Genomic DNA, 19,878 nt, shown 5'->3' on the forward strand with positions numbered 1-19,878 from the left:
GCAGAATTTCCATATAGCAGAATTTCCATATATGGGTAGGACTTCCTGTGAACCTTCAGGCAGGTGAGGGATTTGGAGAAAGGTGGGAAACTATTTAACTCTTTCCTGCCTGCCTACCCCCCTTGTTCAAACCTCCCTGAAGTAACCACCTAGTCAGCCATTCCAATAACATAGAAGAATTACTTTAAACATTTCCTGAACCATTTTGTTTCAGCAGCAACTGTTACCCTGCACATGCCTGATCTCGTCTGATCTCAGAAGCTAAGCAGGGTCAGGCCTGGTTAGTACTTGAATGGGAGACCGCCTGGGAATACTGGGTGCTGTAGGTTTATACCATAGTCTTTCGAGACTGAAGGTTGCCAACCATTTTGTTTCTACTTCTGATTTCCTCCTCCCTTGAGGCAAGTATTTTTTTTAATAATCCTGAGATAACCACTCTGACATAAGGTCTTTTTAAATTACTGATAATTGATTATCAATAATTCACAGTTGGCTTATTTCTTTCCCCTGTGTTGAGCTGCTCTTATATTTTGTTTGAACTCTTGTCTTCATGAATGTTAACTGCACTTTTCTATCAAGGGGTAAAAAACCCCTGACCTTTTTTGCTCAAGCAATAAAAACCTCACCACAATAAAAGGCCACGTACATTTTATTTGTTATTGTGTAAAATATGAGTATTTACAGTGCACTCCTACACGTGTTTACTCAAAAGTTAGTCTCATAGAGTTGCAGCCTTAAGAGTATCACCCAAACAAGTCTTCTGCATGGGCACCCAAAGACACCCTCCCGCACCCATGTGAGTGTGATAAATCCTGGAATCATGTGGGCAGAGAGTGATTTGCTGTCACTGCTCGATTAGGATTGGGACATTGGTGAACTTTTTTTGCATCATTCATCTGAACTTTGTCATGCTGTCAAGTCAAGCGCAGCTCAAAGAGGACAGGCCATTGGAATTTTCTCTTGCGTCCGAGGCAGGTTTCATTTCTAGGTGTGGAAAGAAAAAAAAAGGCAGGTGTTAAGATGATGTCCATTGCATGGATAACCATTTGTGTTGGCACAGGAGATGCAGCTGCAAGTTGCGTAGCCATAAGGGGTTTTTGATTTGCCTGGGAAAGAGGAGGACCCCTGGGTCTAGCTGTGGCAAAGAGCATGATTCATTTCCCAGCACTGCTGTACAACAGAGGCAAAACCACAGCAAACCGTGACCATGTTGTGCTGCAGTGTGTGCACTGGTGTGGCATCTCCTCCTATGAACTTGATTGGTGACACGGTTAAATGAGCATTTGTATAGCAATTTGGAGGGAGAACATTTGTATAGAAGTGCAAAGTGTTTCATATGATGTGATATTTGCAACAAATTTCTAAGTTAAGTACTGGTATTACCACCTCTGCTGCAGTTGGAAGCTGAGGATGCATGGCTTGCCTAAGGTTACCTCCTTAGTTTGTGGTAGAGGCAAGGTTTGAACTTGAAAAGTCTTAGGTCACAGCCTGCCTCCCTTAGTCACTACACGTGACTTAGGGCCCAATCCTATGCCCTTCCAACACCAGGGCTGAGCTCCAGCACCGGTGCTGGGTGCCGTAAAGCATGTTTACGGCACTGAGAAAGCAAAGAACACCAGTGCTGGGCCCGTACAAGTTAGCGCAGGGCCCAGTGCTGGGAGGCCAATGCTGGAGAAGCACCTGCGGTATGGTGCACTGCTGGACATCGGTGCAGGTTTCTCAGCAGGAGGGGAGGAACTGGAGCAGGAAGGGTTCGGGACCAGTGGAACCCTGCTCCACCAGATTCTCTTCTCCACGTTGGGCTGAAAAGCCCAACAAATAGCTCCTCCAGCCTGAGCTGGTAAATTGGCCAGTGCAGACTGGAGGAGACCCATTGTGGCTCCTGCACCCTAGAGGAAAGTCCCCTTCCCCTTAGGAGACCTCCAGCAGCCTTGGTGGTGCTGCTGGATGCAGCAGTAGCCATTTTGACACCACTGCACCCAGCAGAGCCGCCGGCTTCAGGATGGAGCTGCCTGTCACTACATGACAATTCACAGCTCTGCCTTCCTTAGTCACTACATCCAACATCAGTATGGCATTTCCTCCCATATGTCATCAGGGAAAATAAAGACACCCTGGTTTACTTGAAACATCCACCTTCCACTCCAGAGGACAGTGACTTAAGATATCTTGCTCTCCTTCACATACACACAATAATGCTGAAGGTCCTTCTCTGTCCACTGTTTATTTACCCTGAAATAGCCTGTCCTGTAGAGACTTCTGAAGTGGGGAATCTGGATAGAAAGGGATAGGCCACACAGAGATGTTGCTTTACTAAAGACTGGTCCCCAAAATAAAGATTGCTGCTAAATAGTAGGAAAGGATGCTGTGTCTGCTTTCATCATGAAGCAAACAGGTTACATCATGTGGACCAGAATGTGAGTTTCAGCTTCTCAGTAGCAAAGATCTTTAATCATCTTCCCTCTCTGCTCGGGAGAGGTGACTGACCAATAGAAAGTGTGTTCACGGTTGCCTTCATCCAGAACAAGTTCCAGCAAACATCTTATCAAACACTCCTCTGCGTTTGCCGTTTCGCCTACAGAATCTTGCCTTCCACATGGCTGCAAATAAATATTTCAGAACCCAAGCTTTTCAGGGACATTTTGTCACACAGTACTGATCAAACACCACAGCTCTCTCCTCCTAAACACTACTGCAAGGGAGAAATTGTCTTCTGCATTTCCCTGCAGGCATAGTTCTTCTTACCCTGTATTTCAACTCAACTGCATGCGTGGATTGTCAGGTGTCCACTTGTGGAACAGATGTTTCATGCGAAACATCCTCTGGAGTTGTGTTACGTTGGTCAAGTGCCAAAAATTTGAGAAACATAGTTGAACAGACACCCTGTGTTCAGCAATCACTGGCTCTCCCCCCCCCCCCATGGGTGCTGATGTGAACTTCTCCCTTTTCCATATTTCCATACTTTTCTTCCTCTTTGGAGGATGTGATGTCATGGGTTTTGTTGCCTGCATTCCATGCTTTGCTCCACATTGCCCTAGAAAGGCAAACTCTTTCCTCCCTGGAGTTACTGAAGCAGCACTCAGCATATAGCTTTTCTCCTCTTTGGCTCTTGCCGCACACAGTACATTTCCAGAGCTTTCTACAAATGCATGAAGGACTCAGCCACACAGAGGCCTCCCTTATACACAACTTCAGAAAACAGCAGTCAATTGTACAGCTATTTACATGACCAAGCCACTAGTAAACATACGTTATTATGGCAGCACCGTAGATCACCTCTAGCACCAAAACCAGTGCTCCATCAGAGCTGCAAGCGAGTGAATGGTTTAAAATAAGAACATAATCAAAGCTTTGTGTCAAGGGTTGTCCACATTCAGAAGAACTGAATTCTGAATGAGCTAGTTTTAGTCTTGAAAGCTTAAATGGGTTGGGACCCAGATACATGAAGGAAGGCCTCTGTCGATACAGCAATCTCTAAGCACACTAGTTATTTTTGCATCATCATCATCATCTCCCTGCCTGTAGCCATCTCACAGCCCAATCCTATGCATGTCTACTCAGAAGTCCCATTAGAGTCAATGGGGCTTATTTCCAGGAAAGTGTGGCTAGGATTGGGCTGTCAATGATCACAGTTACAGACGGAAGAGCTAGCTTACAGTCAAAGTTTAAACAAAAGGGGAGCCAAAATGGTAAGGAGAAGGGAAGGAATGAAAGGAGGCCTGGATTTTTAAAGAAAGGATGAACATGAGCAAGGCTGTGTTGGACTCAACAACAAAAGGAAAAAAGTATTGCTTTCTTTCAGGCCCACTTACCAATGCACTCACTGTTGGCATGAGGTGGAGTTCCATCAGGGCAGAAGAGCTGCTTGGGTTTGGACATCTCTAGTCCAGCAAGGAGGGTCATGAAATCCACTACTGTGTCAATATTTTCCTTGTCCCCAGTGACATCCCTCAGGGTGCACAGCACACTCAGTCTGCTGAAGGACTTGACTTCGGAGATGTTGGCTCGCAAGAACAGCAAGATAATGTTGAGGTCATTCAAGGGGCAGGTCAGCATCTTCCTGCTAAGGAGATCGAAAGCAGGAAGCATCTCATAGATAGAGAGGAGCCGCTTATCCCACTGGCACAGCTGGAGCAAGTGGTAGACTATGATTGGCCCCAGGAGAACATACACACAGCCCAGGCAGATGCTGGTGAACTGGAAGACGGAGAAGAAGACCAGTTTGCAAGGAATAGCATCTGGAATGTGGGGCTCGTTTTGTAGGAGCCCACTCTTGATCAAACAGCTGAACTCATCTTGGAAAAAGACCCCAACGTGGCAGTATCCCAAATAGAGACAAGTGATGGCAATGAGGAAGAGGAGGAGGAGATTTCTCAACACATAGATGCTGACGAGGTAGTAGGACCGCTGTTTGCTTGAGAGATACCTCTCCAAGAGAGGGAACTCGAAGTAACGTTCCTTGCGAGCCCTTGGCAGGAAAGAAGCATAGATGGTGAAGCATTATACATGTAGCAGAACTGGAATTTTTAATAGGCTGGATATCTGTGTGTGGGCCCTCAACATGCCCAGCCAGATCCCACCCATGATGGCAATCCTGAATATAGCCTGTGATAATTCTATATAAAGCCAGTGACAACTCGCTACTTAATTAGGGCAGCAATGCAATGGGAAGCCACAGGAAAGCAATGGCTTTCAGTCTCGTTCCAAGGTGAATTAGCAAAACCAGGAAGTTTCTTTTGTCACCAGTTGTTGCAGGTGCTTGCCATGAATGCATTTAAGCTTGACATAAGCAAACATTAAGCTTGACATTTAAGCAAAGCCACTGCTTTGCTCTTCCTGGTCCTGCCACTTACTGTTTACTTTTTCTCCCCCTCTATGCACACATCTACATGCATGTGCCATCTGGGGATAACACGCCATGGTGTGGAATAAAATGGGCTGCAGGATCAGTCCAAACACAAGTTGCAGGACCAGAGAGAGCAGAGCCCAGCCACTTCAGTGCAGCTTTTGACTTACTTGTCGTACTCTTCCCACAGTTCCTCAGGGTCAGTCCCACTCTGCTGGAGTTTCACCATGTGCTGCACCAGGCGGATCGAACGGTTGTAGGATTTATCCAGCTCGTCAATAATGAAAAACAGGTCACAGCTCAGCGATGGGGCAGCAGCGTATCGCCAGAGCAGATAGGGTAGATACATGGCAACCGCAATAATCAGCAAGGAATAGGGAAAGACCTTTTATGTTAAAAAACAAAACAAAACACACACACACACAAAATTGTAGTAGGGGCTCCTGAGGCAACTGCCAGCATTTGAGGCCAATTGACCTAAATAAGGTGTAGAATCAGGGTGGGGAAGAGAATCCAGACTCCTTAAGTACATATGTGAATACAGGAAGCTCATAGAACATTGTACATATAAATCTGTCTCCTAGTGAGTTGACCACTAGTTGTAACCCTGGAGAACTAGAGACAGTCAATGTAGACAATACTGACATTATTATTATTATTAACAGTATTTATATACCACTTTTCAATGGAAAGTTCACAAAGTGGTTTACAGAGAAAATCAGATACCTAATGGCTCCCTGTCCCAAAAGGGCTCACAATCTAAAAAGATGCACAAGAACACCAGCAGGCAGCCACTAGGAAAGACACTGCTGGGTTGAGGAGGGCCAGTTACTCTCCCCCTGCTAAATAAAAGAAGAGTACCCACTTTAAAAAGTGCCTCTTACCCAGTTAGCACAGTAGTTGAAAAATGGCTGAGTGGGGAAATGATCCAGGAGCCCTAAAGGTGAAAGGTTGGCCACCCCTGGTCTAAATAGACCTGCTAACCTCTTCCCAAGATCCCTCACTGAAACTCAAAGACACTTCTCCAATCCTTCTACCTTGAACACCCAGAGGAATTTGGATCCCGAGTCTCCAGCAGCGTTGGCGTCGTAGTGAAGCAAGGAGTCCCAGCACACGGCGTCAACGTGGGCTGCCTGTTTCCCTGTGAAGTTGGCAGGAGAGAAGCAGCTGATCTGGGAGCCTGGAATGGATGGCAAGAAGGGAAAGGAGCCATTAGCCCCAAGCGCTCTCCCCAGCAGCTCCTTCTAAGCAGAGCAGATCTTCAATGTTGTTCTGCAGCATAACCAAAGCAGAAGGTCTTCCTGTCCAGCGAACTGGGTATGTCCCACTCCCAGCCCCAAAGCTTTCAGGCAAGCCCAAATAGTCTGCTTCTGACCTCTGAACTGCAGTTAGGACAGTGCCCTCGTCATGCCTGCTGAGGGCTATGGAGGCAAGCACAGCTGTTTGTGTGCCACATGACACTTTTCTGCATGCCACATCATGTAAGATTCAAACTTGCTAAGTCCTGATTCACAGCCCAGTCTCTTAGGTTGCAATCCTACACACACTTACCTGGAAGTAAGCCCTGTTGAGCCCCGTAGGACTGACTTCAGAGTAATCATGGCCAAGATTGCACTGTCAATTGCCAAGCTACACCAGCACTCAACAACAGCAATGAGCTGCTGCACAAGGGTTGAGGAGCCCAAATGCCCTATGTGGTCATCTTGCTAAGCCATTTCTGCCCAACGTTGCATATACGCAACAGTGATCAAATGTGTACACCTGTGGGCTGGGCAGAGTTGGGTTAATCTGTACCAAGAATTGAATTAGATTGACAGTGCAATCCTAGGCCTGTCTACTACCAAGTCTCCTTGAATTCAGTGGGAATTTCTCCCAGGTGTGCATGTAGGATCGCAGCTTGATTGAACTGCTTTCCTATAGGTTTTGTCTCCCATAATGAATTTTGTCTGCTCAACAGTGCAGATGCTCTAGCCCAGCCTTTTTCAACCACTGTGCCGTGGCACACTGGTGTGCCACGAATGGTCTGCAGGTGTGCCGCAGGCGTTTGAGGGAGGGTCACTTATTAATAGGGCCATTGGGGATGTGAGCCTCCCACCAACAGCATGGTGTGCCTTGTCAATTGTAAAAAAACTGATGGTGTGCCTTGAAAATTTTAGTACCTTGTTAGTGTGCCGAGAGACAAAAAAGGTTGAAAACCACTGCTCTAGCCCTTGCCCCTTTCTCCATTTCTCCCCACTGTCTCTTCTGTTCCATTCCTCTCTCCTTTTTCAAGCTCTGAGAGTGGGAGTGGGAGGAATGGCAGTTCCTGCGCGTAAGGAAAAAGGAGGCACCTGGTGCAGCAAGGGATCCTCAGTTAGTCTGTTGTCTCAGGTACCTAGAGATCTTGCCTGGCCCTGAAATTCTGCCACAGGGTTAGCATACTTCAAGTCATCTAGTTTGACTCCTGTTTTCTCCTATTATCTTTATAATATCTCTCATGCCTTCTCAGCTATAATCCTTATGCTTTAAAAGTGAAGATCAAGACGTGACTTTTTGCTTGTGTCTGTTTTCTCCATCTGAGCTGGGGGATGGCACTTCTAAACTTACGCCACCTTCTGACCATCTGTTGCACACACAGAGATCCTTCCGTATGGTTCCCAGTATACAGGCTGCTGCTACGTGCAAATGACCTGTGGCTTTCAACAGGAGCCAACCACTTCATAAGGAAGTAGAACAGAGCAGTATCTTCTGGAGCCTTTCCTAAATCTGAGTGCAGGAAGAGAACAGCAGTCCTTCCTGAATTCCCTGCTTCCCAAATGAAAAGACCATGGGGCACGATCGCCACAAATCCACTGTGGTTCAGTAAGGATCAACTGCCATGGGGCATTCAAAGCAAACAGGTTTCAGAGGGTGGAGGAGGAAGGCAACACCTGACTCCTGGAATCTTTTTGCTCTCTTCTCCAGATGTTCTGTACCCCCTGAGGTACCCTCTCACTGTCTGTAAAGTGCCGTGGATACTATTGGTGTTATATCCCAGTGCTGCCAAGAATCTATTAGGGCTGCATATGGCAACTAAAATGCTTAAGAAACTCCAAAAGGTACTTTGAGGCAAGGCAGGCTAGGAGAAAAAGGTTTTCATTATTCCTCTGGATTCACCCATCCTCACACTGGCATTCCCCCCTCCAAAAATGCATTCCTGTGGCAGCCTGGTAAAGCGCATCTGTGCAACTTCAGCTTAATTAAGTCAGATGTAGGCATAACCGTACAGAGATTGGCATGTTCCCTGCCCACATTGCTACAGACCAAAGCAGTGGAGAGATTCACAGCTCTAACAAGGGATCTCTGCATTTTTGCCTCTTAACAGTGGAACATCATTGAAAATTTCAGTGTTAAAAATGATTAGGCTTCTACCTTAATCAGTAGCACAGGTATAATTTAAATGCAAGCCAGGTGGTGTTGACAGTTTGGAGGATGTTAGAGATGATGGAATTCTTGACTGGCTCATGCCAGAGAATAGTAGATTTACACATCCCAAGGCTGCAATCCTAGACACACTTACCTGGGTGTAAGTCTCACTGAATTCAGTGAGGTTTACCTCTCGGTAGACTAGCAGAAGACTACATCTCAAAATTGAGACCATGGGGCCTTAGGGTCTTTAACCTTTTTCTGCCCATCTCACAAGTGTACACATTTAGTCCCTGTTGCATATATGCTACACTGAGCAGAAATGGCTCCAGAATTTTTCTGTTCTTTCCAATATTCCAGGACTTGATTGTTTCTCAATAGAGCTATTTCATGATACCCATGGGCATCAGAATTAAAATATGACAAGTATCTTTTTTTGTTGTAGCCAGCTTATACTTTCAGAAATGTGTCCATGAAAAAAGGGATAGTTAAAAGAAGTAAATCAACATACCAGTGGAAAATTCTCGTGCAAACGCCAGAGACACAAGGACAAGGGGCAGCCCCACAGTAATAAATTTCACCATGCGGTCACACGATAACTCCAAGCGAAGCCCTTTTGCCCTGGAGCCCTTTGGATCTGGAAGCAGGGCATCTGAGAGCATATACTCGCCAGCGGTGTGCGCGATCGACATGATTCCTCAGTCCAGACTCCAGCCCTAGCAGAGAAAAGGCTGCTGCAAAGTGCCCGTCAACTCTAAGCCAGAGACCAGCTTGAGACAGATGCCTCTTGAACGGGAAGCTTTATTTGCAGAGAATTAAATCCAGGACAGTTGTAAAATGACAGTCTTGGCTGTTTGCATAACAAAATGATAATTATAAGGCCAGGCTTTCCCCACTAGGCAGACAACCAGCGGTTCCCGAAATAGAACATGCATACGACCACTGCGATTGCTGGAACACCACGTTCCTCAGCCTGCCACAGCATAGCGAGGCAAGGCTGGGTTCTTGTGGTTTTACATCCCTCTTTCATAAACAGATGTATTTCAAGCCATGAGTTGGTTTCAACATCCAGAAACACACAAGGGTGGGCCCAGGGGCAGCTGAGCATCGGTGGGCCTAGCTCCTTTTCAAAGCTGAGGGTGGGCCAGGCCACGATAATCCTGCTCTGGTTTCACACCCGCACACAGAGTATTTTTAGCCATGTGGTACCAGCTGATGTATGTGGTCGAATTGGCAAAGCCTGCTCCATACTTGACATCAAGACTGGCTTTGGGAATATCCAAAATGCCACAGCTCTAGCCGTTCTTTAGGGAAATGAGGACATGAGCCGTTCTTCAGTCATCAGGACAGAGAATTAATTTCAGAGACCCAAAAGGAAGAACACTCACAAACGAGTCCCAAATTTTGCTTTGGCAACAGTTTAGCACAGACTCAAGCTACAGCAAAGTCCCCCTTCAGCCTTTTGCTTTGCCAGCATGTCACCTTCAATTCCCCCCCCCCCCCAATCATCCAGTTGGCTCTAATTAAGATGATCAGACACACCATTTGCTGGTTAGCAGAGAAAGAATTGTTTGCATGGATGGCTTCCAGCACTGAGGACAGTGATACTCTTGGCTTGTGGCATCATACAGGCCAAGTAATGTGCTGTATTTCAGCATGAGCTTTTATGGACTCCGGCCCATTCCATCAGATGCATGAATTGCTTTGTGGGTTCAGCTTTGGAGACTGCAATCAATTTAATCAAAGGCACAAACAGGCCTCTTAGGGAAGGGATTTCCACAAACAGGGGATGGCCTCTCCAGTGGCAGCTCTGTTTGCAAAACTCCCTTCTGTGAGGCTGGTGAGCTCCATCGTGGCTCATTTTAAACAGTGAAAACGTTTTTGTTTGGCTTTTGTTAACTTTCCTTAAGTTGCACTCTGTTTTTGACAGATTCTCCAGTGCATTAGCGTATTGGTTATTTACTGCTCTTTCAATTAATAAATTTTAACTGAGGTTATTGTTTTACATGAACTGAAAGGGGCCTGGATGGCATTTTTAAGTGGAGTAGAAAGGCAGCCCACAAATATTTTGATAAATAAGACTTTTTATTTCTAGGCAGAAATAAACTGCCTAGCCTTTAATATAAAGCGCTTCAAGATGTTTTGTTGGCTTTGTTGCAACAGCTTAGCTGATCATCCCTTGTGGACCTTAAGGGAATACTTACCCTTCCTCAGACATCATGTTGGCATCCTTCAGTCTCGGAAGACTATGGTATCGCGCTCTGAATAGTGGCTCTGGAACAGTGTCCTCTCCAGTGCGTGAAGCCTGGGTAGATATGGAGGAGACTGTTACCCATGCAGCAAATCCCCTCTCTCCATGTCGCTGGAATGGTCCAATGGAAAGGCAGAAGCCAATATGGTCGGTTCCAGCGGTGTTGCAGGAGTTGCCAGAACATGACTGTGTTCAGCCATGAACTGCCTCAGGGACTCCGGCTCCGGATTTTGCCTCAAGGTTGACTCCTGAAGCCTTTTCCATAACTGGATGTAGCCCCAAGGCAGTGGAGCTTTGGGATCAGAGTTTTCCTTCTCTCAGATGAGCTGCCTTCCAAGGCTAACAAGTCCCATCTACCCGGGGGCTGTTTAGTCGCCTCTTATGACAAGTACAGCCAAACTGAGGGCCTATTCTTATCCCCCAGGGATAAGACACTTCCTCAGACACTACTTGCATTAAACTACAAGATCAAACTAGGGACCCCAAATCATGTTTTTCTTTTGCTCTTGAGATTGCAAGAAATGTTGATCTGCAAGTTGATCTGTGCAGCACAATCCAACACCCTGCCAAATCCTCTCCAGAGGTGCCTCCCATGGATGGAACACCCTCCCACTTACCCCCTCCCCCCAGCCTATCTCCTATCCATGGAACAACTGTGAACACCATATGTCATGGACTGGATTACACCCTTGATTTTTTAAGACTTTTTGGCTCTGATATTGTATCACAATATGGGTAGCAAAGCTGACACAATGGAACAGGGCACAAGTGCTGATATTTAGAAACTATTTAAACACATCTCTTAGAAAACTGAAGGGTGCTGTCCAGGCACCTTATATCTACAGAGTAGTACAATATTTTTTTTTTTAATTTAAAAATCTATTTTAAAATTGATTGGTTTCACAGAAACAACTGTGGCTATACAATTCTGACTGCAGCCCTTACTAGAGTAAGGCTGTTTGATGAATGAATTTCCTTCTGTTTTAAAGCCCTTCTGTTTGATGTATGAATGGCAGCGTGCTTAAAATTATATATTTCCAATGATGATGGGTAAGAGGTCTAGGAGCGTCAGGATTTTGAAATTTAGCAGCTTCAGATACCTTAGTATGGCATAATGTACATCACTGTAGGAAATACTGTGGGTGTACATGCTTCATTATAAAAATTATGGTGTCTAATTTGTGTAATGTGTGAAGCAATAGTGATGAGAGGAGGAAGAGAAAGAGGGACACAGTCAAGTTCTTGCTTTCATACTTCCACTGTGAGCAGAAAAAAATCAAACAGGAGCAAAGCCACATGGTCCTGTAAGCTTACACGAGAGTATCACAAGTAGAAAACCCAGAAAAGTTAGTAAGATTGCCCTGTTGTCTCTGCAAGCCAGTGAGACAGAGAAGCCCTCCGTTTTCAATACTGAATTCAAGACAACTAACTCAGGGAAATGACTTCCTTTTGTCTCTCTTTAATACTTACTGTGCAGGACTGCTTTAGAACATTTAAAACACTTCACGTATATCTTTGCAACCCTTACAACAGCCCTGCAAAGGTGGGTGGTCATTAGCAGCCAAATGTGGGGTGGGCGAGGTGAAATCCAAGCTGGGGACTTCATGATTCACAGTTCAGTCTCTTGGTCATCACACTACACCATCTGCATGCATCCCCTCACTGTCTCTCTGCAAACCTTGCTGCTCCAGTGAGATCACTCCTACTCGGCATAGGATAATTCATCCAGGAATAGCTGCTTCTGCCAGATAAGGCCTCTCAACTCCAAACCTGCAATAGTTCTAGCAACACAATTGCTGTTTCAACAACAGGTGCATACTCTACTGGCCTGCTGTATCTTTGCACAACCCAGTTCTGATGAAAATTTAAAAAGTCTTGGAATCCCCATTTTCACTCCCTTGGTCAAGTATAAACTGTCAAATATACTGTTTGATCAAGTATAAACAGAGATCTCAGCACAGGGCACAGATATCTGGGCAACTGCAGACATCTAGGAGAAACAGGTCTCAACTCCACAGCTGACCATCGCTGGATCCGAAACGGTCATAGAAGTACTGCATTGCTAGGAAGTTGAGAAACAGTTTCTTTGACACCAGCAATCCAGGCCTCCAGTACATTTGCTCACTTTTTTCCCAACTCTGGAAACTCCAACTTCAGTCGCTGCAGGGAGCGAATGAAGAAGAGAGACGGCTTGCAGACTAAGCAGATTTTCTTCTCCTCATTGCTGTCTCCTTCAGGCAACGTGAGCTGGCAGGCATGTAAGTGAAGTGGGATGTGGCGGGCTTTTACCTGTTCCAAGCCCAGTCTCTTCAGTGTGTTCTGAGGAAGCTTCTGCAAAAAGGTGACAAGAATATGAAAAGGCTTCGCTGAGCAGTGACAGGAAGAAACTATTTTAAGTTAAAGGCCCAGAGATTCATCGGCAGTTTGAACATTTGAGGCCTGGAGAGAAATTTGGAAACTCTTTGTCCCTTCCTCCAAGTGACTGAGAACTAGGAGCTGCAGGAGACGTTGCTGGCAGACTGGAAGAGGAGACCCCAAGTTTGTTATAGAGATTTTAAAAAATACAGACTCCCCAAACCCAAATGCTGTCCAAAAATCAGAGCAGCACCCAAGAATACAAGAGCCCTTGAAAGCTATACCACTGATGAGGTAGTCATCTTGGCTTGGGGGACACACTTGAACTAGTCCAGAAAGGAAGCTGAATTCAGCAGGCTTAGAGTACTCTTCAAAAGTATTAAGGAGCAGATGGCAAGAGGGTGGTTCTTTGAATTGCACTGTGATATGGAGCAAGAGACAATCACCACCTCAGGGTGGTTTCCACCTATTAGAGAATACCCATTGCAGTGAGTGTCCTGAACAGAGGAGAACAGCAAGAAATTAATACACCAGAGAGCCCTCTAGAATTTGGCTACAGTTACAATCCCTTTCCTGTGAGGACACTGAAGAAAGAAGGACTTGCCTCCAAATAAGCACGCATTCATACAAACCACCTACAGATTATTGTTGAGACTCTTACACCTATTTCCCACATACCCCAAAACTTCTTTTAATGTGTCCCTCCTACCTGGGGTGCCAGCTTGCTCCAGTGTGAGTATTTGTGATCCCCAAGGATTGGGCAGTTCAAGCCATAGGCTAAGTGGACTCTGAGCTGGTGCTTCACTCCTGTGTATAGAGGAAAGGGGGCAGGAAGTCATATCTTCAGCATCACATACACACACCTATCTGCTTCCTTGTTTTGGGAAATTAGCTGGCCAGATTCAGGTCCATATACAATCTGCCTATAGGGAAAGGGCGAGCTTTGACTGGCTTATCCAGCTAGCTTACATGAGAGTATCGCAGATAAAATGAAGTTTATAAGATTGCTCTATTATCTTATTAATGACATCCCTAGATGTTAAGTCTTAACTGTGGAAGGGAAGCACACACCTAGTGGAACAAAACACTTATTTTGAACTCCACCAGAAGGCTTCAAGTTGATCACAATTCTTCTCTATTCAAGTGCAAATCAACAAGGGGCAGAGTTGCCCAACTGAGAAAACCCATCAGACTCTCAGAAAGAATTTTGGCACTCAGTACTTACATCAGTCATTTAATTTCAGATCTCTCTAAAGACACACCAGAAGTCAGAGAAAGGACAAATAAACAGAAGCACCAATCACCTGTGCTTCCTGCAAAGAGAGATCCTCGCAAAGCCTCACCTGTGGTTGGGTGAAGTTCAAGGAGGCAACAAGAGTTTGCGCTACTCAGAACTTTGTACCGGGTCACTGCCATATGGGCATCACTCTGTCGTCGCACTCTGATCATCTTCCCGTCCTCTTGAGAGATACGATAATTTGGAGCAAGAGTCATCTAAGAGATAAATTGGATATATGACAGGAGAGATTCACACCACTCTGCATCCGCCTCTTGTCACTAACCCACAGTTAGGCAGAAGGATAGCAAAGGAAGTTATGATTGCAAACAAGGAAGGGAAGGAGGGCAAATTGCATCATGCCAGTATGGACAGAGCCATATCCAAGCTACCCTAACATTGTCATTGCACTGCACAATGTGGGTAAGGATCTAATACACAAACCCGACCTTGCAATAAACAGACATCATCTTTAAGGATACCGACGTAATGCTTTTCAATAAAGAAGTTCACAAAAATGGTTTACATTGCAAAATAAAGTGCTCTCTCCCAAAGCGCTCATAATCTAGAAGATACAGAAGAAAACACCAGCAAATAGCTTCGGGAGGACGATGACAATGCTACACTGGAGTGAGTAAGGATAGCCACTCTGCCCCGGCCTGTCAGAGGCACATTTCAAAAAATGTATCTCTGCCCAGTTAGAAAGACAAAACAAAGCTAAATACAGCCCTAGAGCAAGGCTAAAATCTAATGGCCTTAAATTATAAGAATGTTAGAGTCAGCTGAACATTTGGAGAAGTTCTTAATGAGGAAAGCACCTTGACAATGGAACCTATTACCTAGGATGGTGGTGCACTCTCCCTCACTGGAGGTGTCAAGCAGAGGGTGGTCAGCCATCTGTTGGGAGAAGGAACTACAAGGCTCCCTCCTGATTCAACTATTTCCCCATCTGATGTTGCTAGTAATACAGTCCAAGAGTTGGCATAACTGTAGTAGAGAAAGCCTCGTACAATACTAACTGAAGAGCACTCAAAACATTTTCCTTAAAGGGCTGATTTATAGAATAGGAAGCTGCTACAATACACAGGAAGCTGCTTTACCCTAAGTGAGATCATCGGTCCATCTAGCGCATGTCTGTCAGAAAACTACAGCATACCTGAATATCATGTTTGGATTTAACAACTATAATGCAGAAATAATGAATATGTGCCCTGGTGCTGGGGAGCAGAGAAAACCAGCAAAAACGCTCCTGTGAGAAGATCTGGCTTGAACAGTCAAGGTACTGGTAACAAGAAGAAGACTCACTTTATAGTGTGGTTGATGGCTCTCCACTTCCTTCTCCACAATGGGAATGTCCACCAGCCCCTCTGGTGGCTTTGGCATTCCAATGCAGATGGCCCTGCAAAGATCATGGAGACAAACAGTGAAGCATTTCAGCCCTTATGCTGTGGTGAGCAGCTCTCCGTGTGTGATCCGGGAGTCCTCCCCTAATTGGCACTGACCCAGAGATGTAGCCCTAAAATGAGTCTTGGCTGATGGGAAGCCTAAGCTTTTCCTGAAGCTTCAAAATAGAATCAGTTGAACCCCACTCAAGCATAACCCATACCAGTATTTCTTCTCCACCTGTCGCAATCTGAAGAGCTCCTGGATCCGATGTGCAGTGTCCTGGTCTCGAGCCAGCACCATTACACCTGTGGTCTCCTTGTCGAGCCGGTGACATAAGTGCAGGGGTTCGGCTTTCATACCATCCAACATCTTTGCCAGGATTGGCAGCACATCTGAAATGGCTGTTTTAACCCCAGGACCACCTGGGACAAAAGAGGGAGACGGTAACAGACTTGGATTTGCTTTTCCTAGAGAGATTTCCTTCCCCAAGGCAGCTGCACTCCAAGGCTTGAAAACTGAAATACCAAAACCAGAAAAGACACTTCTCTTGTGGCAAAGATCTTTGCAATTCTTCCACTGAGCTGCTCTGAAAAATCAGTGTCTTTTTCAGAGAATTTGAGATTACACACGTGAAGTCAATTTAAGTCAAGTGTATGTTATAGGTAGTGTGTGATCTAACTCTGCAGGACATAGTTAGATCACACACTACCTATAACATACACTAAAGAACATCAGAAAACATATAAGGAATAATTTTGTGTATTACAGCTATCAGAAGCTGTAACGATAGAGAACATCGGAAGGGTTTTGCTGACAGTGCAGAATACCACCCACTCTAAAGAGCAGTCGTTAACTTTAAAAGGAAGACAACCAACACCACATTCCTCACCATGCACAGGGAGGCCATAAGGTTTGTTAATCACCACAATCTCTTTATTTTGGTAGAGGATTCCCCGTTTGAGTGCCTTAGCAAGTACATTAGGGTGAACCCGCTGCAATTGTTGGGTGAGCTGGGCAAATTCACGCACACGTCTCCGTATTGGGTCTTCTGGAAACTGCAAACAACCAGAAAGGAAAGAGCAGTCAATTCCTTTAGCATTACAGCCTTAACATGCACATAAAAGGCAGTCTACTAACAAGATCAGTTACTCTTCTAAAAACAAAAACACTACTGATGAGAACAATGCACTTGCCTGATTTAATACACAGCATTTTTGCTTATAGGAATTAAGGAGTTTTGCTTTTGACTACTACTTCTACAATAGTACTTACTGTACTACAGAAGAACAGTAGTACCTTCTACAGTAGTACTTTCTAGTATCTCTAGAGCAGTGGTTCTCAAACTGGTGGGTCACAACCCACCAGTTCATGTAACTCTTCCCCCGTCCCTTTAAGGGGTGGGGGAAGGGGAGGGAGGCAGTGACGATCGCGTCGCTAAGGGGGGCGAGGGGCGGTGCTTGTGACTTACTTTACAGGATGCTGGGCTGCAGGAGGTGCGGAGAGCCCTGTGCAGCCCTGCACAGCACTCTCTGATGCTTGGAACCTGCAAAACAAGTGGGCGCAAAGCACCTCCTGAAAAACAGAAGTGCTTTGCGCTTGCTTCTTTTGCAGGTTCCAAGTGTCGGGGAGTACTGTGCAGGGCTGCGCAGGGCTCCCCGCACCTCCTGCAGCCTGCTGCAGCCCAGCATCCTGTAAAGTAAGTCACAAGCACCGCCCCTCGCCCCCCTTAGCGACATGATCCTAGGGATCGTGTTGCTGCCCTAGTCCCTCCCACGCAAGAACTCACTGAGGGAGCAAAGCTCCTTCAAAGTTTGAGAAACCCTGCTCTAGAGTATAACACAGTGGTTCCCAAACTGTAGGTTGGGATCTGATTTTTAGTGGATCATGGAGCAGAGTCTCCCATGAAAATGCAAGTGATGGAAAGATCAGATAACTGCCTCAAGCCCGGAGGCGATAAAAACATCGCTGCTAATTGCCCTGCAAAGAGCTCAGCTCCTGCAGTTTGCAGGCTTGTGTGAATACAGAGGATAAATGTTTGAGCATCTTTTCTGTGCTTATTATTCTGCTTATTATTATTATTAGTCAGCAAAAATAGTATTTCTTTCTGGATTTTTTTTAAGTCTTGTAAACCTAGGCAGGTCCTGACAGGGTTTCATTTTAAAAAGTGGGTCCCCATTCTATAAAAAGTTTGAGAACCACTGCCTTAACAAAAAGGCCCCAGAGAAAACCCGGGGGGGGGGGAGGGAGGAATTACACCCTAGTGACCAAAATTCTGGAAATCGTGGCTTTTAGGAATAATACCATCAAGTTATATAGCATTTGATGCAGAATTTCATCCATTGCTTGTGGGGAAATATTCACTGCATTTATTTTCTGGCCATTATTACTACTCATTCCATGTCATGACTATTACTATCTCTGTCTCACCTACCTCACAGGGTTGTTGTGAGGACAAAATTAGGGGAGGCACCATGCATCTTTTTAGATTGTGAGCCCTTTTGGGACAGGGAGCCATTTAGTTATTTGATTTTTCTCTATAAACCACTTTGTGAACTTTAGTTGAAAAGCGGTATATAAATACTGTTAATAATAATAATAATGTACACCACCCTGAGCGCCTTAGAGGAAGAGTGGCATAAAAAGGGTGAATTACTAAATAATTAATATAAATATTTCAATTATAAATAATTAATAATATAATTATATTCCACTACCTGTAGAATGGCAGTGGCATAGCGAGGTCATTACATTAACTATAAATTAATAATTAAAATAATTATCACTTAATAATTAATGTATTAATAATATTACATTATAATTAATAGTATAATAATAACATAATACATAAATATATATAATATATACATACAACATATATAAGATTACAATTATATAATATATAAATATATTATATATTATGCTATATTAAGTATATATTAATAATTAACATAACAATTAATTAAGATATTAATGATTTCTTGTTGGCATCCTTCAGTCTCAGAAGACTATGGTGTCACACTCTGAATGGTTCTGGAACAGAGTGTCCTCTCCAGTGCGTGAAGCCTGGGTAAAGTAGGTATGGAGGATAGGCTGTTATCCATGCAGCAAATCCCCCCTCTCCACGTCGCTGAAATAGTCCAATGGAAAGGCAGAAGCCAATACAGCTGGTTGGCTGGTTCCAGCAGCGTCGCAGGAGTTGCCAGAACGTGACTGTGTTCAGCCATGAACTGTCTCAGGGACTCTGGCTCCGGATTTTGCCTCGAGGTTGACTCCTGAAGCCTTTTCCATAACTGGATGTAGCCACAAGGCAGTGGAGGTTTGGGATCAGTTTTCCTTCTCTCAGATGAGCTGCCTTCCCAGGCTGACGAGTCCCATCTACCCGGTGGCTGTTTAGTCGCCTCTTACGACAAGTACAGCCAAACTGAGGGCTTATTCTTATCCCCAGCCCCCAGGGGTTTTAATGATTAGTAGTGATACACTAGTAATATTAATGATCAATTTATAATTCTATAGATTATAGTTCTATATAATGAGATATATTCTATATATATATTCTATATATAATTCTATATATATATAGTTCTATTTATAATTCTATAGATTATAGCTCTATATGAGATATATTCTATAGAATTCTATATAAATCTATAATTTAATGATACACTAGTAATATTAATGATCAATCTATAATTCATGACTAATTAATATTAGTGTAATTAATATAGTTATTATTATGCTTATTAATTACTAATTAACGCAAGGGCCTAACTCGGCCCCCGCCCTCAGCGCAGCCAGGAGCTGGAGCCCTCCCTGCCAGCCCTCCACAGACTCAAAGAGACCCAAGGGGCGGACACCTGCAGCCGGGCAGCAAGGGGTTAAGAAGACGGGAGCGCGATGCATGCTGGGATACGTAGTCCTTAGGCAGCTCCTCGCGGTGCATGCCGGGATACCAACCACCACCCTGAGGCCAGCTCCCCCGACTCACGCCTTCCAGCGGTGGCTTTCGTTGCGCCCGTATCTTCTCGGCCAGCTGCTCGGCGGTCAGGGAGGCGGCGGCGGCGGCGGCACCCGAGCCGCGGGAGAAAGGCCGCTCTGAGGGCCTCGCGGCCCATCTGGAGACACACCGAGCGGCCCCTCGCTGCGCCGCCATCTTGCTTGAGGGTTTGCTCGCTTCGGTTGCCAGGGAGGGGCGTGGCCTGGGCGCGCTTCGTTCACTGGAGGCTCTGCCAAGCGTTCAGTCGGAACAGGAAGGGGACGGGCCACACGAGGAGATGCTGCCAATCTCTCTCTTTGGATTGACCGCCCCTTCTCTTCAAATTGGACGCCTCTCTTTAGATGGCCCGCCTTTTCCTCTTCTGATTGGACGTGTGTCATCGATTG

General features: G+C 45.2%; 2 protein-coding genes and 1 pseudogene across 3 annotated transcripts; 1 reads left to right on the top strand and 2 right to left on the bottom strand.

The window, feature by feature from the left end:
* Positions 1-209: 209 nt before the first annotated feature.
* On the top strand, positions 210-329 carry LOC136662575 (5S ribosomal RNA; annotated as a pseudogene).
* Positions 330-663: 334 nt separating this feature from the next.
* On the bottom strand, positions 664-8,922 carry PANX3 (pannexin 3). Its single transcript, XM_066639629.1, has 5 exons — positions 8,742-8,922; positions 5,884-6,026; positions 5,017-5,231; positions 3,813-4,468; positions 664-984 (listed from the first exon to the last, which is right to left on the bottom strand). Exons 1-5 carry the CDS (start codon positions 8,920-8,922, stop codon positions 920-922), a joined length of 1,260 nt encoding a protein of 419 aa, XP_066495726.1. The 3' UTR covers positions 664-919.
* Positions 8,923-11,123: 2,201 nt separating this feature from the next.
* RPUSD4 (RNA pseudouridine synthase D4) lies at positions 11,124-19,669 on the bottom strand. Of its 2 annotated transcripts, none has more exons than XM_066639740.1 (7): positions 19,484-19,669; positions 16,388-16,553; positions 15,719-15,920; positions 15,418-15,511; positions 14,180-14,294; positions 13,546-13,643; positions 11,124-12,812 (listed from the first exon to the last, which is right to left on the bottom strand). In XM_066639740.1, the coding sequence occupies exons 1-7, from the start codon at positions 19,646-19,648 to the stop codon at positions 12,603-12,605; spliced, it is 1,050 nt and encodes a 349-aa protein (XP_066495837.1). In that variant the 5' UTR covers positions 19,649-19,669; the 3' UTR covers positions 11,124-12,602. The 2 variants fall into 2 exon arrangements, with proteins under 2 accessions (XP_066495837.1, XP_066495836.1); XM_066639739.1 differs by having other exon boundaries at positions 11,125-12,812; positions 14,180-14,330.
* Between the last annotated feature and the right edge of the window lie 209 nt (positions 19,670-19,878).

This window comes from Tiliqua scincoides, chromosome 11 (genome assembly GCF_035046505.1).
Source record: "Tiliqua scincoides isolate rTilSci1 chromosome 11, rTilSci1.hap2, whole genome shotgun sequence".
NCBI lineage: Eukaryota > Metazoa > Chordata > Lepidosauria > Squamata > Scincidae > Tiliqua > Tiliqua scincoides.